At 43.9% G+C, this 24,981-nt stretch overlaps 2 protein-coding genes across 4 annotated transcripts in view; one reads left to right on the top strand and one right to left on the bottom strand.

Annotated features, from left to right (window-relative positions):
• MPC2 (mitochondrial pyruvate carrier 2) lies at nucleotides 1-7,437 on the top strand. The gene is made up of 5 exons (XM_071433784.1): nucleotides 1-524; nucleotides 3,894-3,934; nucleotides 5,440-5,524; nucleotides 6,600-6,711; nucleotides 7,210-7,437. The coding sequence occupies exons 1-5, from the start codon at nucleotides 419-421 to the stop codon at nucleotides 7,247-7,249; spliced, it is 384 nt and encodes a 127-aa protein (XP_071289885.1). The 5' UTR covers nucleotides 1-418; the 3' UTR covers nucleotides 7,250-7,437.
• A 723-nt stretch (nucleotides 7,438-8,160) lies between these two features.
• Nucleotides 8,161-24,981, bottom strand: part of MPZL1 (myelin protein zero like 1) — a 36,466-nt gene continuing 19,645 nt past the window's right edge. For 2 of the 3 annotated variants that reach the window (XM_071433782.1, XM_071433781.1), the window contains 3 exons: nucleotides 23,231-23,363; nucleotides 19,836-19,941; nucleotides 8,161-13,289 (listed from right to left, as the gene is read on the bottom strand). In XM_071433782.1, coding sequence (XP_071289883.1) covers nucleotides 13,188-13,289; nucleotides 19,836-19,941; nucleotides 23,231-23,363 — 341 coding nt within the window. In that variant the 3' untranslated portion in view covers nucleotides 8,161-13,187. Of the gene's footprint in view, nucleotides 13,290-19,835; nucleotides 19,942-21,600; nucleotides 21,675-23,230; nucleotides 23,364-24,981 lie in introns of all 3 variants that reach the window. The other variant, XM_071433783.1, reaches the window with a different exon arrangement.

Below are 24,981 nucleotides of genomic sequence, written 5' to 3'. Positions count from 1 at the left end.
TGGGCTCCGCCGGGAACAGACCCGCCCTGTCCAGTGAAGCGCTGTGAAGCCGCAAAGCGGCCATCTTGGGTTTGGGCGCATTACTCGCAGCGCAGCGTTCCCCGCGGCGGCCATCTTGAGGGGAGAACGAAGCGGAGGCGGCCATCTCCGAGCCGGGCGCCTTGCCCTTGCGAGGGCGGCGGGCGCGCCGGCTCTCCCCAGGTGCCCGGGCCAGCGCGCTCAGCCAATAGCGCCGCGCACAGCAATCCGCCCCGCCCCGCCCCTGCGGCGGTGGCCAATCAGAGCGCGGGCTGGCGGTGGGCAGGCCCGGGGGGCGGGACCGGGGCGGAGGAAGGACGCACGGACGGGACGCGGCCCCCGCTCGGTGCCCGCTCGCCCCTCGCTCCCCGCTCGGAGCCCGCTCGCCCCGTCCCTCGCCATGGCCGCCGCCGCCGCGGGACTCCGCGCCTCCTATCACCGCATGCTCGACCGCATCGAGCTCATGCTGCCGCCGCGGTTCCGGCCCTTCTACAACCACCCGGCGGGTAATGGGCGAGGGTCACCTTGGCCCCCGGTTGGAGCGGCGGGAAGGGCGGAGCGGGGGATGCGTTCCGTACGGGTGCGGGGCGGGATCGGAGCCGCAGTAACGCGGGTAGGAGCGGGAAAGGGGCCCTGGAGCGCAGTCCCGCTCCGTAACGGGGAATCGATTGTGTGTGCGAAGGGAGAATGGGATAATCGGGCGGTTCCGGGAGGGATGCGCTGCTGTCGCTGTCGCGGTACCGTGGCGTGGATCCAGGGATTGCGTGGGATGCCAGAGCCTGGGCCGGGGGATGTCATGGGTTTAAAGGGGCCTGGAGGCCTCGGCAGCCGATTCTTTCAAGAGGATGTGCTGGAAAAATCATAGAATGGTGGAATGGTTTGGGTTGGAAAGGATATTAAAGATCATCCACTTCCACACCTTCCACCAGAGCAGGCTACTCAAAGCCCATCGAGCCTGGCCCTGGATGCTGCCAGGGTTTCTGATTTTAAATGTGTCCTGGTAACTCAGGCAGCTTTTGGTTTTATTTCCTTTCTGCTGAATCCCAGCTTCTACCAAAGGCAACTCGTGCCCTTTGCCGGAGGACTCCCGTGGGTAAAGAACGAGCTCCCCTCACCTGACCTACAGTTTACCTTTCCGTGGGGGTTTGCGGTATTAGGGAGAAACCTCCTGTAAAGTGATCTCATTCAGAGCCATCGACGTGGTGTTTGTCATGTAAACAAATTGCGTCGGTTGTTAAAACGAGCTCCCGATAAAATCCTGGCATTCCATAGGCTCTGTCCCCACTGCTCTGTGTCAGTGTCACAACATCCTTGACTCTTCACCTACCAGGAATATGCCCTGTAAAAGTGGACTTTGGTTTGCAGTCAGTTGCTCTATCCTCTTACAATGGCCCTTTCTTGGAAGGAAAATCGTTGCTCTAAAGGAATCACAAAGAGTGAAAAGTGCAGTTCTCAGAATGTTTGATTTGTACTGAATTCACTTGACCAATGTATTTAACATTAACGTATTGTTTTTATATATAAAGAGACAATATGTCCAACACTGAGAGACACATTCCACTGGTGGGAAATGTGGCAGCTTCCAGATGCTCTTAGTGGATGCAAGGCACAGCAGGTACTGGGAACATCCATGTTCCTTCTTCAACAGAGCTGTAGTGGGAATTGGAGAAGGTTTTGCAGGTTCTCTTGCAGTGCCTGTGGGCTGCTTTTAGTCATCACCATAATGTTGTAATTAATAAATCCATTTTTAGGGATGCTGTGTATATATGTATGTTATATATACACACACATATCTGTCATAATCTATTACTGATAAGTGAGAAAAGTCACAGCACAAGCAAGTATAGAAACTGAGACCCTGCAACTTTTATTTTAGCCTTGAAGGTGTGTCTGTGAGAAAGTTATGCAATAGATGTCACTCTGACTGCAGAAAAAAAAAAAGTGGGTTAAAAATGAAAGGCTTTCTATTATCTCCAGTGACATCTAAATCTCTAGTCTAATTCAGGAATATAAGCATCATTGTCATGAAATTATAAATCACTTGTGAGGCATGAAGCACTTTCTGGCATAAAGAAAGCTTCCAGCAAAGTAATTGGTGCCTGTTACAAACTGTTTCTTTGGCTGGCATTGCTGGAGGACAGTGGAGGGCCTGGCACACCAACTCCCCAGGCTGCCATGGGAAAGCAAGGGCTGAGCTTGTGCTCCCTCCCCTTTGGCCTCTCTGGTTCACTTTGCCTGACTAAACTCAAGTTTTCAGCACAAAGACTTCTTATATTTAATAGAAGTCATACATTCTATAAGCTGGTCACACACATGATATCTAAATTAGCCTCTGGTTCTCATTCTATAAGCTGGTCACACACATGATATCTAAATTAGCCTTCCCTGCTCTCATGTGCTGCTGTTGTATTCATCCTTGAAAAACTCTGGATGTCAGGAGCTGGGAAGAACTCAGCCAGGCTGGGTGCTTGCTGGAGTGCCTCCAAGGAGAGGTGTTTGACAGTCCTACCTGATTACAAACTTGGCTTGGTACCTTCCCTGTCTCCAGCTGTTTCTTAGTTCTGCAGTCAGCAGTTTAAAATGTTCGAGTTTTCTATTAGTAATAAAAATTAATGTCAGTCTTCTTGAAAACTCTACTAGCTGTTTAGGGAATGTCAGTTTAATAATTTATACTCACCCCACATCCTCTAGTACTCCAAATCTGAGTTTGTGTTTTAGAATAAGATAAATGTTAGTAATTAAAGCTACTCTGTAAGACTGATTTATTTATAACAAGCTGAATTTGCAGCCTGGTACTGACACACCAAATAAGTGCCTAAGAGAACAGCAGCTGAAGTTTGTATCTTTAAAGGATGAACATTAAGCTGCTGTTATCTAATATTCAACAATATTAGACAAAAGGTAATGTGCTTGTAGTTATTAAATGCAGCTTGAAACATGATCACAAGCAGGGTGGGTTAAAAATGGCTTTATGCAAAGCTGCCAAGCCAGTTTTTGTTTCCCAAGTCGTAGTTTTAAATTTGACGGTGGTTAAAACTGGAAGTACAAGTAGTTAGTGCAAGTATTTTAAAGGTTGAATTATTAGTGAAGAAATAACTCTCATAAAAAGCAGGCAAACAAAGTTCTGGTGGTTACTCCTATGTAATATATTACAGTGAAAACTTGGCTTCATCTTGCATGTTATCAGAGTGCTGAGCAGTGACCAGTGACCCAAACATTAATTTTTTGTGATAAAATTAGAACAGTGTCCTGACTGTTTCACAGGGGGATGATACTTTGGATTGTGGTCTCTCATTTAAGGCTTGGAGCAGAAGTCCCAGATTAATGATTTCTGGCATAGTTGTAGGTGTGGCTTTGCAGGGCTTTCTTTAACCAACCACTGGCTATTTTAGCACCACTGAAAATTATATGTATTCGTAAGAGAGTTGTTTTTTCCCCAGGTCCCCATGCCATTGGATTTTTCTCCCTTCCTTCTTGAGATTTCACCCTCTTCCCCATAATCCTCCTTTGCCTACTGGTAGATTTTTGGGGTGTTTTCCCTGTTCCTAGGCCTTTTCCTAACTCTTTCAATTATAAATGCATTTTGCCTGCTCTGGTGTCCTCAATTGCTTAAACATGGACATACAAAATCCTATCCAGCTGTTGCAGAAATGTACGGAGTGATTACACAACTGAAGGTTGATGCATTGGGTTGATGAATTATGAGTATTAGGTGCCAGAGCTGATGTACAGCAGTAGAAAGTACCAATAGAAACAATACATTATTAAAAAAAAAAAAAAGAAAAACCAAAATAAACCAATATAAACTTACTGCAGGTATTAAAACAGCCACATTTACTAAATAATTTAACTTCTTTTCTCCCATCCTCCCTCAGGTCCCAAAACAGTGTTTTTCTGGGCACCTGTTATGAAATGGGTAAGTACAAAATGCCAGCTGGTGTCTGGGTGTCAAGCCCAGGGCAATCTGCAGCAACACACTGAGCAAGCAAGAGTTTCCCAGCAGATACTGGAAACCTGCACAAAGATTAGAGACTCTAATTCTTAATATCTGGGGAGGCAGAAAATTAGCCTTAATAACAGAGAGCACAAACCGAAGGGGATACAGCGTGGGGAAAATGCTTTGTGGAAGAATTGTGCTTTTCACTGGGTTTCACAAAGGCTTTCTCTTGTGAAACATCAGCTGTTGCCCAAGGTGGGCATGATGCAAACTCATAAAGCATGTGTCTCTTCTGAGATTAAGGAATTTGAGAAGTATCTTAAGGAAGCCAATTCCTAAGGCTCATAGCTTGAAGCATGTCAGAGCACAAGGTAGTCTTGACCTAAAAGACAAAGGCAGCTGCCATTGTGGCTGTCAGTGGTTCTCTGCCTCCTGTGAGCTTCTGCTTCCCACTGCCTGCAGCCCTGGGCCGTGTTTGTGCCCAGGTGATGCAAATGCCACCTCCTAATTCACTGTGCTCTTCTGAGGTGTTGCATTGATACAGATAAAACAAGAGATCTCCAAACCCATGAGGGTTTGATCTTGTTTGATAGCAAGGATGTAACCTGCTCTTACCACTGCCAGCTGCTTTGTAACTTTGCCATTGTGAAGCCCAGCGTTTTGCAGGCCACAGGCAACATTGTGCTCTAAGCTACAGCTTGGTTTCTTTGTCAGTGTCTGAACTGGAGCTGCAGGAGCCATGGTTAACCTTCCCCTTCCTCAGAGGTTCTCCCTGGAAACGCCCTCCTGAGCCTGAGCACACAGGCAGCTCTTCTGTGCCCAAGGAGTCCTGGGTGAAAGCGTCAGGACTGTCTTTCTGAGGGGTTTTGTTTGGGTTTTTTTGTGAGCTGGTGTAAAGGGAACATGAAATTGTATTTCCAGTAGAGGGCAATAACACAACAAACAAAGCAAGCAGTGTTTGCTGCTAATGTCAAGTAGATCAGCCAAGCCATGCCTCAATTTGCCTGCACATTTTCTACTACTACTGAAATTATATTTTAAAAAAAGCAGTTTTAGCCCCTCAGATGAAGCTGAGTGAAGACTATATATGGTGAAGTTTACCACCAGTATCTTAGCCTGACCTGTGGAAAGAAGGCCCTTATTTAGATAAGCCTCTACTTGTTGCATGAAAACAAGGGTGGATTTTTTCAGCTGCTTTCAAGCAGCTATGTTCAAATTAACCTTGTTCTTGAGTTAATACAAAACTGCCAGTGCCTGGGATTTTATTGCCACGCAGTTGTAGCTGCCATAACTGTGTTCTTTTTCCTACCACAAAGGACTGGAAATGGATGGTGTCTCCCAGAGTCTAAGTGCTCACAGAACGCATCCCATCTCCTGCATAATGCAGTAGGATAAGCACTGAGCTGTGAAGCAGCTTCCCCTTGTAAAGCTCTTCATCTGTTACAGGAGTCCCAGACTGGTGCTCACTGAATTTCTCTTTGCAGGGCTTGGTGGGGGCTGGACTGGCTGACATGGCCAGGCCAGCAGAGAAGCTCAGCACAGCACAGTCTGCAGTACTCATGGCCACAGGTAAAGCCACCCTTACTCTCTGTTTTCACACCATCTTCCATCAGTGCTAATACATTTCCACAGAAAGCCCTAATTTGAACATGCTAGCTGTCACTATTGCTGTTGCTGATTCTAGGACAGACCTCTACTTGTTATTAAATCAGTAAGCATTCTGTAATTATGTAACAGTTTTCTACACCTGTCTTAATTTGGAATTGTTCAGCACAAGTTACTACGAGTTAGGCATGGGTGTCATCCCCTAAGTTACCATGAAACCATTCATTGCAGTAAGTGACCTCTTTTCCTTCAGATCAAGTAATTTTGAAATCAGTCCAGGATACAGTGACTTTTTTAGAACAGACTTTAAAGGATTTAAGAATGGTAATGTAATTACACTAACATAAATGGAAACAATTTCCAAGTGTTCCAAGAAGTTGGAAGCAGTGGACATGGACTACTGCACTGCTGTCTGCCAAGAATTCTCACACTGGCAGAAACAATATTCTGTAATCCTACAATCATTTAGGTTGGAAAAGACTTTTAAGATCATAGAGTCCAACCATTAACCCAGCACTTCCAAGTCCACCACTAAAATGTGTCTCTAAGTGATACAACTACGCTTCTTATAAACACCTCCAGGGATGCTTCTGCACCACTTCCCTGGGCAGCTTTTTTTCCAGTGCTTTTCCTGTCTAAAAGGGTTCTCCAGACTGATATCTGATGCAGTCCTGTGCATTTTGCACAAGCTTTGCATAATCTCCAATGTAGTGGGGCAAGCTGGATATACAGCAAAATACCATTACCCTGCAACTGTTTTGGAGAATTAAGGTCTAGGCTGCTGTAGACTATAGAGGATCTTTGATATTCAGACTATGACTGACCTTACTGTAGCTATTTCAGAAAAATGTAGTACATACCTGTAGATGTCCCACTGGCACTCTTCACTGAGAAAAAGGTAGTTATAAACAACACAGTTGTCTAACATGAAGTTAGGAAATTTGTTTACTTCAACTGCCTATGAATCTGCCTCCAAACATAGGGAAATATCTGAATATTTAATTTGAAATATCTTTAAACTTTCCATTTTTTTCAACAGGCCTTATTTGGTCAAGGTACTCCCTGGTGATTATCCCTAAAAACTGGAGTCTGTTTGCTGTGAACTTCTTTGTTGGCTGTGCTGGTGGTTCCCAGCTTTTCCGAATATGGAGGTATGCATTAACAAGGGTACAAGTACAGCTTAGCATTAACCAGGAATTTATAAATGCTGCCAGCCTCTCTGTCAGTGCAACAGGCAAGAGGAACTGAACCATTTATGAAATGTTACAGATCGGTTTTGCTACATTGTTAGTTTTACAGTTAAGTTGGAGTGAAGCTGTAAATATTTTCAGTCTAGCTAGAGCAGCATTGAATCTTGTCAGTTCCAGCTGGATCAAAGGACTTTTAAGCAGAGCAGCATTTTTCAAAAAAATTGTTTCTTGAAGGAAATTTTGGGAGTTTTCTGGCTTCAGTACTGGCCAGGAATGTGGCAAACTTAGCTACTTTGGAACTTCCTACAAGAATTAAGATATCCTATCCCGAGTTTCCACCCTCAAGTCCATTGTAATTTTAAACCTCCTCTGGTGAACAGATTGCTAGGACAACACTGTTATTGTAACTGGTGTTCTATTCTATTCTTAGCCTGTGCTCTTTCTTTTTTATTCCTATAGGTATAATCAGGAGCTAAAAGCACAAAAGCAAGTGCAATAAAGAGATGCTTAACCCAACAGGTCAAATCTAGCAACGCACAAACCCATCCCCATGGGACTTAGCTTCACTAATTTTAATGTTTTTTTTTCTCTGAGAAAATAAAAGAGGAAAATAAAGAGAGCAAATGTTTTCTAAGTGCAAATAACCAAGTATCTCCACAAAAATAAAGGGCAACCTTTTAAAATGAAGGCAGAATTGTCTTGCATTGTCTCTTTAAAGAAACTGGCTGGATTTTGTCTAAAAAGAGTTGCTGAGCCTCACCTTATCTGACTCCACTGAACAGTGCTGGGAGTGACACAGTACTGGTGACAGCCAGAGCCTCAGACTGAAGTGATCTTTCCTGTCACAGTCAGAAAACCACCTGGCTGGGGGTTTGCCATATTTCAGTAACCAACAGTAGCATTTGCATTTCATTTCCTGATGCTCTTCCTTTCCTGGTAGCATAAGGATATTTGTTCTAGCTTCAGCTGTGTGTGTCTTCATTTGTTCCCCAGCCACCACTGTCCTGAAAAAAAAAGACAGCAAACAAATGTGCCTCTGGTGTTTTAGCTTCCTTCACAACTCCAGGCAGAAGACGGGGTTGTTGAAGCACCACACTTAGACTCAGGAATTCACATGCAGGGGAAAAGATAACTGAGGCAAGGTAGGTTCTGATGAGTCTGTCAGCTCCCCTTTTTCAAAGGCTGTCCCACCATGAAGTCAGTTCTCTGCTCTGCCACAGTTCCACTGGCATGTCTTGGTCCTTGTGGCTTGGTCCTTGGTCCCAGGGTCTCAAGTGGCAAATTCTCCAGCTCTGCTGGTCACCAAGTGGACACAGTGACTGAAGAATACTGCTAGGAAGAGAGGTGGTGTATTCCAGTCCCCCCTCCCTTCCCACTCCCCAGCCAGTTAAGACTCATCCAGCAAACCAGTAATGGGAAAAAAAAAGTGTATTAAAATATTCACAAGATTACAATAGAAAACATTAAAGTCCATTCAAGAAAAAATATCCAAGATAACTGTTTCCAGATGAATCTGAAAAAGCAAAAGCACTAACAGTTGGTACACTGGCTCTTCATGTAATCAGGCCATGCAATGCATATCTAGCTCCCTCACACAGATTATACACCTGTCTTACAGGTGTTTGTTGTCTTGCACACCTCCAGGACAGAGGTTTATAAAAGAAAAGTACCCAGTCTATGTTTTCAATTACATTTACCACATAAGAACAGTTGGCATGGCAGGGAGACAGAAAACATTGCACAGCACACTGATCTCCAAAGGCATTGAACTTATATTTTAGAGTGCAAAAATACCTGTAAATGAAAGGGCTTATTAGCTTTAGGGCAGTGAAGAGAAGGGAAAGAGAAACCTAAAGAGAATAATTGCTGAGCCTTGTTAACATGATTTTGTAGTCTCCCATATAAAAATGTTACACTGCAGAGGTGTGGCCACAGCCCAGAAGTCCCACCCACCTTCTCTCTTGGTGGTTTATTGAGGAAGTATTTCCATCACCTATGATACAATAACTTTTTGTATTTGAGGTCCTTGGCAGATACACTACTGATGTAGAATTCCAAGACAAGATTCCAATACAGAGTGAAGGTGTTCTGGTCACAAATCAAAAACTCCATACCTGATCTCAATGAATCCACTCTAAGGTGATGCAGCTTTTAAGTTGCATGCACACCTTTACTGCAGTTACAAGACAGATGGTTACCTAGACAGTTCTCACAGGTTTAAAAGGTTTAAAAACCTAATTACAGCTCTTGTCACAAACTGAAATACTACTAAAGCTTTGAGAGAAAACAAAACCCTACAGGTCTCCAGTTAAAAATGACACATCAGGCAATGAGTTGCAGAGACATATCTGCCCCACTGTAAAGGCTCTTAATGCTAACATTTTGTGAACATGATGAGCATCTTCCTCACAGAAACACTGCTGAAGTCAAAAGGGGCCATGGAAACCTGATGGATTGAGTACAGCTACCAATTTACTTAGCTTGATACCTTATTTGTAGTCCTCTTGAAATTCATTATAGTAATCAAAAATTAAGAAGATTTCAGACTGATCCCAGCTTTGTTTGCATGATGAATAAGAGAGAATTTATTGCAAGTCTGTCATCACACAGGCCCTCCCATGTCCACTATCCAGGAGCAATGACCCCCCTAACTCTTTTAGTCACTGGCTACTGCCTCAAGAGAGGTGCCTGCTCCTCCTCTGGGCTGCTGCAAACCTGGCACGCAGCCTTGTTTTGAAAATAGATGATCCTAAAAAGAGTTGGCAGCAATGCAACAACAGGACAAGGACAACACCCTTCATGTTCCTCAAAATCCAAGCTGTTCTTTTCTTCCTGCAAGGAACAGCATCAGAGAACAGAAACAGCAGAGCAATCAGTTCAACTTCTGGTCACCAGAACAGCAGAACCAGACCTTGTCTGAAACCTCTGTATGCTCTACCCATCAAGGAAGAGACGTCCTCTGTCTCCTGAGACTTTACTAAGTAAGCCAACTCAGCATCAGTCCCTTTCTTCAGCACAGGTTATATCATTAAACCATCTCAGATAACCTGAGGAACAGAAAGTTCACAAGTGTTGTCTCACAATGCCTGAAGTTCTTCTGACTTCAGCATGAATACATTACTTAATAATAATATTGCTCACTTTTCCATGACCAAAAAAAAAATTTTTAAAAAATCAACAGCCTTGGCACTGGAGTGGGATTCACAGATTTCTGCCATTCCTGGGGGAAGACTTTAATTTCTTTCTAAAAGGATGTTTAGTGTTCTTTAAAATACTTCTACGTTCATTTTGCCTTCATAAAGAGGACCCAAGAAGCCTTGCAGGGAGCCTCCTCAGTCTAGGCAATATGAACATACCTGTAGCTAGACAAAAGCCATGCAAGGAGATGTCTCCTCAAGTCAGCTAAAATCAGCCAGACCAGTGTGTCTCCTAAAGTTAGCACCAGATCAGTCCTAAAGTTAGCACCGGATTCATGTGCTTCCTAAAGTTAGCACCACATCAGAATTGTGCTCAGATTTTCCAGTACATTCCAGTAGGAAAAGAAGCAAACGTTAGTAGCAGACTTCAGAGGCAAGGCCAGCCCCATATTCTCATAGCAGCAAGTTTCTGATCACCACATTCATCACAATTCTCCTTCTTACTCAAAAATGTTGGGGGAGCAAGACGGTGATGCACAAGGATGAACAGGCAGATCAAAATCAAGTTTCTCCATCAACCACATCCAAAGCATTAGTGTTTTATTAAGTGTAAAATAAATGTTGGGAAGTAACAGCCTGATAGATAAGGAAAGCAGCAGCAGGATTCCTCCTGATCTTAATCATAATTTATACTGGGTTGGAAGGGACCCATCAGGATCATCAAGTCCAACTCGATCCTATAGAACCACAGAATCACACACTGGACTGGGCTGGGAAGGACCTTAAAGATCATCTGGTTCCAACCCACCCACCATGGGCAGGGACACCTTCCATCAGACCAGGTTGCTCAGACCCTCATCCAACCAGACCCTGAACACTTCCAGGGATGCGGCATCCACAGCTTCTCTGGGCAACCTGTGCCAGTGCCTCACCTTCTTCTGAGTAAAGAATTTCCTGACTACAGTCACCAACATCATCCCTGCAGCAACCAAGGCAGTGGATCTTATCAACAGATGGAGGCTTGAGTGGACAAACTACCCCTGAGCATCTCTGTCAGCTGCCAGCACTGGGTACAAGCACCATAGCCCTTCATGTGGAGTGCTTAACCCTGCTTAATCCATGAAGTAGAAGAAGATATTTAAAGGTCTCCAGTAAAGAAGAATTTTGTCCATTTTTCATCTTGAATGTGTAACTGCCAAAAAATAAAATGCTAAAATATTTACAGTTAGTTAGCCACAGCTCAGTTCCCTACAAGACTTGGCAAATACCTGAAAACTGATGCTTTAAAACTGAAACATGCCCTTTTTTTGATACCAGCCAAGTCTTGGAAGAAGAATTACACTAATTCAGATATTGCAGAATTAGCAACTGACATATGGCAGAATAAATTAATCCATGGTTTCCTTCTGAGCTCCAGTTTTAAGAAGCTGGTTCTGGCTTTGAGGACAATGTCCTAAGATCTACCCAGTGCATGTGTACAAAAATAAAGCTGTTGATTTCTAATAAAGGCAGCTTTTGTCAGAAAACCAGTGAAGTCTGATCCTGATAAAAGAATAGTGTTGGCATTCCTAATTTTCTTGGGAAAAAAAACCCCACTGTACACAAAATAAATATTTAAATTGCACTGTCATAATTAAAGGATTATCTAATGTGGTTGTGAAAGGGTCTACCATGGGCCTGTAACCATTTTTCATGTGCTTGGTGTTAAGAGTCAAATGTGGGCTTGAGTTTGTTTGGAGCAGGTTGCCCAGAGATGCTGCAGAGGTCCCACCTGTGGAGATGCTCCAAACTGGGCACAGTGCTGGTCAGCCTCTTCTGGCTGACCCTGCTGGAGGAAGGCTGGATCATCTCCAGAGGTCCCTCCAACCTCAACCATTCTGGGACTGATTCTGAAACAGACTGAACTAGGAAATGGGTAAGAATCAGAGAAAAGGGGTTACCATAGACCAAACTGAAAATTATTTGCTGCCAAAAAAAAAAAAAAAAAAAAACCAACACAAACCAAAACTACCACATTGGGATGTACAAAACAGAAATCCTTTTTCTATATGCCACTTTGAGATTATTTCTGCTGGAAGGCCACTTCTAGTTTTGAGCACCAGATTTCAGGATACAATGGGTCAGCAAAAGAAATCCTCATCAGCAGAGATCCTTAATAATCTAGGAGGAGGTTAATCTAGAAACAAGAGGCTGGAAAATTGTACTCAAGCACTAGACTTGCAGAGATTAGGGAAATAAACTGCCCATCTGCATCTTCTGTGCAAATATTGGTCACACAAAAAAAACCACACATCAAAAAACCCAAAGAGCCCTGGATTTCCTCCAGTTGTTCAGCTTCCACTACAGGCTTTTGAGAACAGATAAAACAGCTCCAAGGAGGTGACAGTGGCATAATGGAGCCATGGGAGAGAGGCATGGGAGTACTACAGCTTCCAGATCCCTCGGAGCCCTTTTTAACACATGAAATGATAGAGCTTTGAGGAAGAAATATTTCACTGAAAGGTTCAACAGAGTCTGAGGTAACCACCTACAGCTACAGCTTCCTATGCCTTTAACTCACCCTCTCCTTCATTTTCACAGGTAAACTCCCATTTCACAAAATTCATTAGATCAACACTATCCCTGCCACTTAAAGGACTAAGCTTGAATAGCTGGGCTCATTGAGAAGTAAACCGTTTGTGACCCACGTTACACAGGTCAGGTAGGCCTAAGGGTTTCCTTCACTCACACTGCTAAGACATACATTTCTGATAGCTAGGAGTCACAATTTGGCTTACAAGACCAAGTGAGAGGGTCCAGTTTACATGAGAAGGCAGCCTGTACTCAGAATCTGACCAAGGAAAGATAAATACCCTGTATACATAAAGAATTCTGAATAAAATGAAAATGTCTTCTTTATAGTCACTTCAACAAAAGAAATTAAGCCCTATAAGCAAAGAAAAAAGAATCTCCAGGTCAGTCTAGGCATCTTCCAGTTTCTCCATTAATAATCAAGATAAAAATATTTTAAAATTGTGATGCGAGTTTTCACTTTCTCTCTCGTCACACAAGATACAAAAAAAAAGAATATTGGCAATTTATAAGCAAAATTCTTACCGCATTTCAACATGCAACATTGGTCTCACTTCTGTACGATTAAATAGACTATTTACACACAATACATATATATCTCTCCCTCTGTATGCACATGCATTGGTCCTAGCCTAGGCATCAAAGGCCACATGTGAGAGTTCTCTGGGTCAAATCTTGCTCAAGCAATTCCAGTCTGAATGTGTGTTGTCCTATGGATAGCTGAGGATCTCAGTTCTTCCGAATGTCGGCGTAGACCACAGACTCTGACTTGTTGATCTTGTCGCTGTGCTGTCCCCCGGAGTGATCTAACTGCGCGTAAATGACTGGGCCCTGCGGACACAAGGAACAGGCACAGTCAGGCTTCCTCACAGCTGCCCACACTGCCCCTCGCTTCCATGGGGGCTGCAGCAAGATGAAAGCTAAAGCAACACCACACAGCTTTTATGACTGCGAACGGCACTTGGAAGCAGGTGGAATGAACCCTCAGCTGCACGTGAGCTCTAGTCTGCCACCTTTCTCCTCTCAGGAGCATGCCAAACAGCACCCTTGCCTCCCTCCAAACCTGCCTGCTGCCACAGAAAGCAAAATCCAGGATCCCTTGCTCTGAAAAGCAGCAATTCTTATGTGCTATGTAGCAAACACACGTGGCTTAGACAGATGCATGCCAGATTTAATATTGTTCAAGAGAAACTGTCCTAGAGGTTACCAGTCAACAGCAGAGTGTACTTCCCAACTGCTACTCAGGTCCTGTAAATTCCAGCATGGCTATGCCACTTAGATAAGGAAGCTGCAGCCACCCTGTGACTCAAGTCACTGCCCAAGCCAGTGATGGGGCCAAGACTTACACAGCAGTGAGCCAGAAGTGCTAAAATGGTGCAGCACTCCAGAATTCTTACCTGACCTCCAAGCCAGTCCAGGCAGCAGCAGCTCACAGACACCTTGGGCAGGCATGGCCTCACACCTTCGTGACATTTGCTGGGGTGCAGGGGAAGACATTCCAGCCCTGTCTTTCAGCTGAACGTGTGAACACTTCCTTAAACACCACATCCTCTAAAACATAGCCCAGGGAAAGCCAACTGCAGCTACTGAGGACAGGACTGCAACCTCCATGGAGCAGAGGTCCAGCAAGACAGGTGGGACCTTGATGGCAAGAGAGCTGCAGCTCCCATGCTGAACCCCCCAACTGAGACAAGCACAGGGCTGCCACCTGTCGTGGTTTGAGAGGAAGTGAGTTTTCTGGGATGCTGTAGTCACACCAATAGGTATTCAGATTTGAATATTAGCACCTGGTGTGGCCACTGGAGACATTGGATATGCCTCTGAGAACACAGGAGTTAAAAGCAGAGCACTCCTGTGAGAAGCCCTCTTAAGTTTCCACGAGAGATGCAGGTCAGACCTCCCCTGGCCCAGCTGCTGGCCAGGCAGGGGAGGGGAAAAGCCATGCGGCCGGGAGAGGTAAGCCGGGCCCTGAAAGTAAAAAAGTGGAAGAGAGAGAAGCACCAGTGTTAGTACCCCTCAACCCCAGGAAGTGAAATTTGAAGGGGACAAGTGACCCAGAAGTGAGACTGTGCTCTTTTTGGAACGAGACAAAGCATCCTTAAAAGACGACCCTAGAAGCAGCTCTGGTCCGTGTTCAGTGGTGGGAGCACTGGACATGAGAGGAAGAGGTCACGGTGGCAGATGTTCTCTGGGCGGTGCCACGAGTGACACGGAAACACACGAGGCTTCAACGCTGTTCCCAGGGGAAGCCTATAGCACAAGAAAGACTCCTCTCCTCTTGATGAACTAAGAATTGATTGTCTGAAGAGTAGTGCTAGACTGAGAGTTGAAATTTAGAAGACAGACATATTAGAAATTTGGTGGGGGGAGGAGGAAGTGTATTTGTAAGGTTTTCATTTTTCCTGTGTGTTCCTTTTTACATATAGTTGTAGTGTAGTTAATAAAGTTTTCTTTTCTTTATTTCTAAGTGGGGGCCTGCTTTGCTTATTCCTGGTCACATCTCACAGCAGAAACCAAAGAGAGTGTATTTTCATGAAGGCACTAGCATTGCACCAGCGTCAAACTGTGACACCACCACACAGCCCATGCAGGAGGCAAAGGGACTGAGTTATCTTGGGATGACTGGGAGGGAATTAAAAATAGAGAGCTTTTAGTTTAGTTGTGGCTTTTTCAGCAGTTTTTCCTTCAAAACCTTTCATCCACTTCACTGTTCTGGTGTCCCTTATGTCCCAGAAAGAAGGAGCCTTCACTGGCACTCCTCTACCCCCTTCTTGCCAGTACTTCTGGAATCCTGACAAATTAGGAAACATTTGTATAGACCTGACACAAAAATTTTTCCATCTATTTTCCAAAGCAATTATGAGCCAGAGATGAAAACAGACCTTCTGTATAGAAAATTAAGCTGCTGAAGGACCACAGATACCTTCCTGCACAGCTGTTTTCCCCCCAGTACAGTGGCAAGGCTCGTACCTGATAAATACCTTGTTCTCTTTGAGAAGTGATTTAAATCCACATTTTATTCCTTCTGGGTAAAGTATTTCCAAAGTAATAAAGAATAGAGGAAGAAGATTGACTGAAGGGTGAAAACTTGCAAGTAGGTATAAAATCCTGAATATAAACAACACACTGAGAAAATGAAAAAAAAGACACTGATGTCCTAGAAAACCCTGGATTTCAAATCTCATTACAGTCACTTTTTAAAAAAACTTATCTGCTATTTGCTTTCATGTTGGTCTGGTCTCCAACAATGTACTGAGATTAATAATTCCAATCAGATCACAGTGTCTCTATAAACTTCAAGACAAAGTAACCCTGAAGTTTAATTGCAAGCAATTTTGGAAATCTCATCTGCCTGAAGCCAGAAGTCAAGGGTATGATAAATTCAGCTTGAGAGCACTATCAGTTAAAAAAAAATATAAAAAATAACAAATCTAACTACACTCACTGTGACATTCCAAATTTTGTTCAAGTAATTCTGATGGGTCAATTGCCTACCAGTGGAGTTCACTCAGTATCAGTTACCACTGTACTGGATTTTGGCCAGTTTAAATAGAGTCACCATGCTGCAGGCAGCATATCAGTGCTGTGGAGAGACTGACTGCTGTGATCAGCTGATCCAAACCCTGCTATCATTGTCTCAATGTGTTCACTGTCAGTCACCTACAAAAAGTGGTAAATAGCCAATACGGAGAAAAGGAGGGACCAAGAATTTATTGCAGTGTTCATCTATTTGATTTGCTGCCAACTGATTCTCTAGCTGACTATGAGCATCACTGGGCCATTTTAAAAATTGTCTAAACAATTCAGAACTTTCATCTAACCCCAAGAAAGCTCATCCTGACTCTTCAGAACCAGAAGACAGACTAGCACTGCTATATAAAAACAGCATTTCCTGAAGCCTTGCAATTTTTCCATTCAGAATTGAAGGGAAAAGAGCAGCAGGTGTACCTGCTAAGGGTTTGACAGCAGTCATTAATTGTAAATTACAAAAAAGAAAAAGGAATTACAAAGTTAGACCACCATGGTCCAACAGGAGTCTACAGAATATTCAAAATTCTCAGATTCTGAATGATGTTGCAACTACCACAGATTCAGGCTCTGGGAAAGTTATCTGAAATTTCAATCAAGATTCTTGGCATTACAAACTGCTCCTTCTCAGGGTCCTGGGATCCAAACAAGGACATCCATATGGGAAATCCATGTAGTTCTTGCCTTCACTGTAAATCATTTCTTACCCACGCAAATAACAGTCCTGGTAGAACAGCACTCACTAGAGAATGATGGCAGGGACAAGAACCACCACAGACAAATCTGACAGGACAGAACAAACCTGCTGAGAAGGAGGGCACAGTGAAAACAAGCAGAGCTGATTCAAGCAGCTGAACACTCATAGAATCAGATATGCAAACTCCAGAAAGCAAGGTCCACACCTGAGTAACTTGTACTCAAAACAAAGGAAGTGCAGGCTCAGTGCACTTTCAGCTGAGATGTGATGCAGATAAATATTCAATCACTGATTCTTGAACTAATACATAAATTAAAAAATGAATAAATTTCATTCAATTCATTTAAATGCCACTCTAAGAGCGAACACCTCTGTTACTGTTTCTAATTTGCAGAGGCAGTTTTGTTTGTATTCACAGTTCTTTTCCACCAGTGAAGTACAAAGCATTAATTCACTTCCTACACACCCTACCTTGTAAAAAAGCTACAAGGAAGACCACAGGCCTCTGCTGTTTGACCACAGCACTGACTGTGGGAGCCACTAATCTAAAACTGCCAGGCATTCCAAGAGACAAGAGTGTGCCCGAATCAGCAAACAGCCTGCAACAACTCTGGGAACTGCTAGGAATGAGTATCTGCCTTTCACCTGCACAACACCTCAAAAGCTTGAATACTACAACTCATTTCTTGATTACCAAGAAACACTTGTATGTGATAAAAGATTTCAAATATGTTGATTTGCATGCTGATGTGAGCCTTAAAGAAACAACCAAACAATGGCTAGAAGCAAACAGCGTAAGTCTAATAAAATGAAATTTAGCTTCCTCACTTGTTGAAATATTCTGTTCAAAATCTGATCTACCCTGATTTCACTGTGGATCTTTGTAAAGACAAGGAAATATGTTTAGTTGTTCTGTAAAGATGGGCAAATGCTCAAAAGGAGGTAGAAGACCTACTTGCTGCTACAAATGTCTGCCACAAAAAGAAACTCTGTTTGCCCAACAAAAGAGATTAAAATTCTAAAAACTAAACTAAATTTGAATGAAAAAAAAGCCATTTGCAGTATTTTTCAGTTGAGGTCAGCAGTGCTCACACTTTGTGTTTTCCTTTAGGAACTTACCTGCAGGGAGAACTCTGTCAATGAAGAAACAGACTGCAGTGACTACAGAAGGGCAAAAGCACCCTGATTCTGAGTTAAAAATACAAAGTTTAGATTTACTCTGCTGCTCCTTCCAGCACACTGAGACTCAGAACCCTGGGGACATGGAAAGGTGAGGACACCGCAGGTTTTCACACCAAACATTGGAGTATTTTTGCTTTGAGGATGCAAGCGCAGAACAGCATCTGTGTGTAGCTCTTAGGGCACTTGCAAGTACTCCTTCATGCCATGACAATAATTAGCTAAAACTTTTGGGGGTTTTGACCTATGGATGTTGACTCCAACAGGTACTGTACCATAAATCTCAGTGTGCTGGTTTTGCAAAAAATTTTTTTTGAAGAGGAGATGGTGGGAATTATTCGTCTCACTCACCCGTTCCAGAAGCATCTCCTATGATCTAGAAAAGGCAAGTTTTATCCAGGCCTTATAAGCAGCGTGCTGTTACAAGACCTAGTCCAATCAAAATCTGACTGTTTTTAAATCCTGATTCTATAGTCTCTGTGAATAACTGATCTCTGAAGACAGAAGGCAGCTTTGTGGGTCTGTGTGCTGAAACTTTGGAAATACTGCATGGCCCAGAACAAAATGCATTTCAAAACCAAACTAGAAGCCCAGCAGTGTAGGAGTTTAGACTTTACTGAGCTGACTGTTAGCACATTTGTTTTCTTCCTGTAGTGTTAATACATTAACACACATCTCCAATATTTTGTCAGGAGAAATTAACAAACCAGATATTAACTTGCACACACTACACTGCAGCCACTTGCTAAAAGGTGGCTAATTAAGAAAAAGTCCATTTTGAACTTAAACTCTCTCGGGACCTGTATCTTCACAGGAAAATTGCTAGGAATACTCAAATCAAGAGGGAAGAAACACCTTCCAAATAAGGAAATCCTGTATTACTAACAGGTAATGATCCATTGCATAGAATACCTGTCTGACTCATGCTCTGTCCCCTCCCATGAGATGCTAAGTCTGGATAAAAACCATTTTTTCCCTTCAAAGTCAGCAGAACTTTGCCAGATGCAGCAAGCACAAAGACTGGCACTTTCACGGCCACAAAAGTTGGGAGGCTCAGCAGAAGAGAGCTCTTAGCAGCACAAATCATCTGCAAACTGGTCAGCACTTAGCTCCTCCCCTTGTGAAGGAAGTACGTGCCATGGAGCATGAGAATGCAAGGCAAATTCCTCCCCATTACCATCCCAGAACAGACTAGGCAGCTTTATGGGGTGATCCATATCTGACAGACATTTACTGTGTCTGTGTTAAAAAGATACTCACTGACCACTCCCCATCCTTGCACTTCACTGTCACCTGTGGATGTTAATGCACAAGATCACAACTGTAGCTATGATATTTTCTGAAAAATCTTTTCCTTAGGATTTTTTCTCCTGAGAAGCCTCAAAAACAAAATGTAAAAAATGGTTATCTGCTGCTTTGCTGCTGTGGAATGCAACAGGTAGATCTGTGATTGGTCTCATAGAGTTGTTTCTAATTAATGGCCAATCACAGTCAGCTGGCTCCGACTCTCTGTCCGAGACAAAAGCTTTTGTTATCATTCCTTCTTTTTCTATTATTAGCTAGCCTTCTGATGAAATCCTTTCTTCTATTCTTTTAGTATCATTTTAATATAATATATATCATAAAATAATAAATCAAGCCTACTGAAACATAGAGTCAGATCCTCATCTCTTCCCTCATCCTTGGACCCCTGTGAACACTGTCACACACAACTGTGGTTTTTTATAATTTAGTATGAAAAGTGCTTAAAACTCCATCTCAGCTAATACAAAGATGCTGCTCTTTGAACTGCACCAAGCCTACTACAGCAGAGCTCATCAGTCCCAGCTTCCTGCGCACCCCTTGTGCGGCGCACGCGCTTTCACCAGCAGACAGCCCCTAATGCACAAATCCCACCCTGCCTGGATGTTCTCCACAGCAGCTGCCCCAGGCTGGGGGGAATCCTGCCTGGGGGAGCAGCAGGAGCAGTTTACCTGGTGTGATCTGGCGGGCACGCTGTTTACCAGGCCCTCTGTGTCGGAGGGCGCCTTCTGCGGAGCTTGCTTAACCGGAGACATCAAGCTCTCAGAGGTACTGCAGCTGACGAGGTGGCAGAGCAGAGTTTGCACGACAATGTTCAAGAGGCACACGAGAAACAAAACAAAACAAAAAAGAACAAAACAAAAAGAAAAAAAAGAAAAAAAGAAACAAAAACAAAAGACGAATGATGGCAAGATGAAATGTGGCAGGTTACGCCAAAGTAAAAAAATGAACATAATGGACTCTGAAATAAACACACACAATTCTCCATCTCTCCCGAGACATTTCTCTGTCCTTCCTCTGAGCTTCACTGGAAGGAGCAGCTATTAACATAGGACAGCAGCTCCTCCACAACCCCTGCTCCTTAGATACTCCCATTCAACTCGGACTCTCTAAAATCATGTGTTTTCTTCTCAGTTAACAGTGGTAAACAGCAATTATCTTCTAACTAGAAGCTAAACAATGCCAGTCACAGAGGCAAGTGTTGTACCAGTGCTAGTTAGAGCCAACACTTGCAAGAGCCACCAGCTCCCTCTACACAAGCAAGGTACTTCCTACCCATCTCTGCATTAGTTCCCTTGCTTTTATAGTTAGGCTGTGAGCCCAAAATAATTCTCCCAGCAGACACCAGTCTGTGGAGCAATTACCTTAGGAGTCACACAGGACATTTATGCTCTGTGCCCTCATATAGCTACTTCAGTATCTAATCAGGCAAATCGTGATTTTCAAACAAAAGAACAGTCTTGTGGTAGGAACCAACACCCCTAAAAGGCAGCTGCTGGTTTTCACCCTCTGATTGCTTCTTTTCATCTGCTTAAAGCAGGACTGAAAAGAAAACAAGCCTGTGACAGAAAAATTAATACCACAGAGCAAATGCCCTCTTAAGTTGGTGACTTCTGGGCAACGCAGTGATGGGTCTCTCCCAGTGCTAGGTCTACCTCCCTGTACCAAAGCACCCAGGAGAGTTAAGTAGCCTCCTCCTTGGCAGCAGTCACAGGAGTGCCCTCTGCTACAACCCCCTAACCACTGGGCATCCTTTTTTCTCAGTCTTTTTAGACAGTGTATAAACTGAGTACAGAAACAAACGAGGACAGTGACATTAAGCAGACCACCTCCTCTCAGGGCAAGCATTTTTTACCCTTTGGTAGGTCTTACCATAGCAGATTTAACTCCTCATATATGCAGCAGTTAGAAATAAGATACTACCCCAGCCATCATGGCAAGGGGTCGTGACTGTCTCAAAAACAATGCATCCCTTCTGTTACCAAAATTATATAATCATTAATTGCTTTATTCACAAAACTCCTCAGATTGACACTGTCTAAGTATTATCATTCAGGTTTAAGCAACTAAAGTACTTAGATACCTGCAAGTTCTCCAATACCCAAGCTGTATGAGCCAGAGGAATGCTCACAGGGAATTTACGTTTATTTTGACACAGAAAGAGCTCTGAATTTCCTGTGCTTTAGACAATGCACTGGCAAGTTCGCTGTTGGAAGAGATGGAGGGACATCATCTGGGATAAACAACAACTCCACCCCAGTCAGACACGAGACAATGAAACCCAAGCACCCAGTGAAATGCATCATCCCTTTGCCAACAGATTCCAGCACAAATTACAGTGATGTTAGTAGAGAGCTAGCTGGTTAGTCAGCAAAGGAAGATTAAATGTGTACACACACACAGGTATTAACAGCAACCACCAACTTGATTAGTTACCATGGTGTCTAGTGGGACTGGAAGAGAAGACCCAGCCCTGTTACATTCCCAATCTGGCGTCTATATCAGGATCTCTGTAAGGAGAGGAAGGTAAGCAGGATCCGATCCCAGCACACCAGGGCAGAAAGAAAACAAAACAAAACAAAAAAACACCGAAGTCAGAGCATGAATGGAAACTGTGGCCATGCAGGGGTTCCAGATGCCACGCAGGGCCCCAGCCCACCTCAGTTCAAGGCAGAATGGTTATCTAGGAGTAAGTGCTTCTCTCCACCACCACACACCGGGTTAGCATCATGTAGAAGACAGTCCGTAAGTTTGGAGGGGGTCACAGCACACTTGGTTTCTTTCTACACATCATGCAGAGCTGGCATGGTCAGTGAAAGCAGGATTTAAACCTCAGAGATTACTTTCCCAAGAGAGTAGTTTAATCTGCTACAAGAAATCACAGTGCATGAACTACTGCTCCAGGCTCAGCACCAACATGTGTCCTCCAGCAGGAAGACACTGGAGAGCAGGTCAGTGGGAAGCAGGGCAAGCAGGCCACCTCAGGCACACTGCTGGTGCATGACACTGCAGGGTTCTTTCCAGTTCTTAGGGGAAGGACACATGCAGAAAAGGGAAAACCAGGCTTTCCACACAATTCTGAGCACACACAGCCACCCTTGCTGTATTTAGCCTTACCATTGGGCAATAGCCAACTCACTTTGTCTAAGCTCTCCAACTGGGAAAAGGACAGGGCAAAGTTTAATTTGGAAATTCCCACAAGCTTATTTTTGGAGTTATTTTCTTTTATCCCACAGGCAACCCAAAGAACCTGCAATAAGCAGGAATATTTGTTGGGCAAAGAACAGAAGAGACTTGTATGCTTTGGGCTTGTTTCTAAGACTACATACATAATTTTCATTCTTTCTTAGAGAAGCAAATTACCAGCTAATTAGAGAGGAGAAAAAAGGAAGCACCTCCTTCACCAGCAGCAAATTTCATCACCACAGGACTCTCATCTGCCTTTGTCAGTTCTTGTTGCTTTTTCACATGCCCACTCAAAGAACTGTGCTTCATTTTGGAGTGTTCCTCCTAACACTAAAAAACCCTGCAGGTATGGTAACAGTTAACAAAAAAACAGACAGTGAATGAGAATGGATGCAGAGTGGCTACTCCTTCCTTACTTTCAAGTGTGGTGATGAAGGAGGTTTTGGCAAGTATTTTGGTCCAGGCTTAGGAGGCAGACATTGGTAACAGAAAAACCCAGTCCTAATCTCAACACACAGCACTCCTTAAAAGTGCATGTGTGGTGCTTTTCCTTTGGAGGGGTAAGGAGAGCTGGAGGGAACAGATCAGAGCTGGAGTGTCTTGGATTAAATGCTCTGAGGGCATATATCCTTGTGTCTGGGGATCAACTTCAACACCTAGTGATTTTCAGGTGCAACTCATGGTCAGTAGGTCTCTTCAAGCTCAGTACAGAGGTAACCACTAAATGCAGATGATCACAGTTCCACATGACCATAGATAGCTATCTCTAGCTGTAATTACCAAGGCTTGGCTGAAACAACTCCTACCCCCCTTTAAGCCCTCCCTCTGACCCTGCTGCTGTTCCTCACATCAGCCACAGGTGAGGAGGGAGATCTCTTACCCAGAGTATCGTTTTTTAGAGTTGTTCTTTCTGATGACAAGACACACGACAATAGAGATGAGCGATGAGAGCCCTGTAACCGTACCGATGGCTATCCCTGCCACGGTGGCAATGGGGAACGCAGGCAGGCTGTCTGCGGAGAGAAGGGAGAAAACATTCAACTCTTCTGCATCCCTGCTCAACACAACTGCAAACCACAAATGCTCTTGAGCCTGGGTTCATTTAGAGCAGGAGGCACTAATGGAATACCCAGAAATTACAGCATGCAGCCTGAGCAGCAGTGGCAGCAGGCAGCCAGCAGAGTAACATCAACACAGCACACACCAGGAGTGTTCTTAGTGTCACCGTCCTTCAGGAGAGAGTTCATGTTGAACCAAAAATTTTTACATGTCAGGGAACACAAGTGACAATGAGGACAACCCTGTCTCATATTGTATCTGAAGGGGAAAAAAAACAGGTTACAGCCATCTGGCAATTCCCAGCGAGGTCAACAGGAAGAGGCAGGCACGCTTGAAAGCAGATTGGGACACAGCACATCACTAACCCACTAGGAGTGCTGAATGCTGGGTGTTCTCCAGGGAGCATGCAGCACACAGCAGAGCTCCTACCCAGGATCACCCTTAGCAGTGTTTATACATGACTCTGGTGTCTCAAAACACAGCCCTGTACATTTTTATAGACTTATTATTTAACCTTCTTAAGTCAGGATCATTGTACAATACCAGGAAAACATGTAGAAGAACACAGTATTGCTTTACTCACGTTTTCCCTAATATTATTTTGGGGGAGAGTAGGCCAAAAAAGAGCAGCCAGAAACAAAAGCCAATCAGAGAATGAGTACAAAATACCTACAAGTCAAAGAATACACAGACTACCATTACAAATGAGAAACAAAGTCCTTTCCTTCCCCCCACATCATGGTTAACACAAGGAACATCTCAGGCCAGAGGGTTTCTCACAAGACTCTATGCTGCTCTAGCTACTTATACCAAAAACAAGTGAATCAGCAAAAAACTCCAACAGGTAAAACCTACACCTATATAGAAAAATCTGTTTCAGACACCTCCATCTGATCATCATAGAATTGTTGAGATGGAAGGGAAGTCTTGAGATTGTCTAGTCCAAACCCCCTGCTTAAATTAAGCAGGGCCAAGTAGCACAGTTTGCTCAATACTCTGTCCACTTTGAATTTGACTATCTCCAAGGATAGGAGACTCTTCAGGCAACCTAGCTGTCATGGTTTGACCTGCCCTACACCAGGCACCATGAGAGTCACACGCTCACCCTCCCCTGACACAGCTGGGCAAAGAAGGGAAAAGGAAAAAAGTTAACAAAGGTTTCCTGAGTGAGATGAGGACCAGGAGAAGCATTTCAAGGGCAAAACAGGCTCAAAGTGAATTAGTTGCAAAGTGAAATGTATTACTAACATAATCAGAGAAGGATAAGGAGAAGTAAAATAAGCCCTTAAAATACCTTCTCCCCACTCACAGCACAGAGAGACAGCATGGGGGTTTTGGTCAGTCCATCACCAAGATTTTCTTCCACTGCTCAGGGAGAGGAGTTCTTCTCCTGTGAGGCTGTGGGATCCCTCCCATGGGAGATAGATCTCCATGAGCTTCTACAGAGTGGCTCCACTCTCACAAGCAGCAGCCAAACCACACCTGCTGCAAAGTGAATTTCACCACAGGCAGATTGTCCTCCCAAAACTGCTGTGACATCTTTCTTTCCATGGGGTACAGTCCTCCAAGGAT

The sequence above is a fragment of the Agelaius tricolor genome, unplaced genomic scaffold (genome assembly GCF_023055355.1).
Source record: "Agelaius tricolor isolate 1412-34295 unplaced genomic scaffold, bAgeTri1.0.p SCAF_9, whole genome shotgun sequence".
Taxonomy (NCBI): Eukaryota; Metazoa; Chordata; class Aves; order Passeriformes; family Icteridae; genus Agelaius; species Agelaius tricolor.
This window is presented reverse-complemented; position numbering and strand designations above follow the sequence as displayed.

Excerpts from the sequence above, each read along its gene's own strand:
- MPC2 (XM_071433784.1), top strand. The coding sequence starts at position 419 with ATGGCCGCCGCCGCCGCGGGACTCCGCGCCTCCTATCACCGCATGCTC. Across the intron at positions 525-3,893 it reads CTTCTACAACCACCCGGCGG|GTCCCAAAACAGTGTTTTTC; the intron begins GTAATGGGCGAG and ends ATCCTCCCTCAG. Across the intron at positions 3,935-5,439 it reads GGGCACCTGTTATGAAATGG|GGCTTGGTGGGGGCTGGACT; the intron begins GTAAGTACAAAA and ends TTCTCTTTGCAG.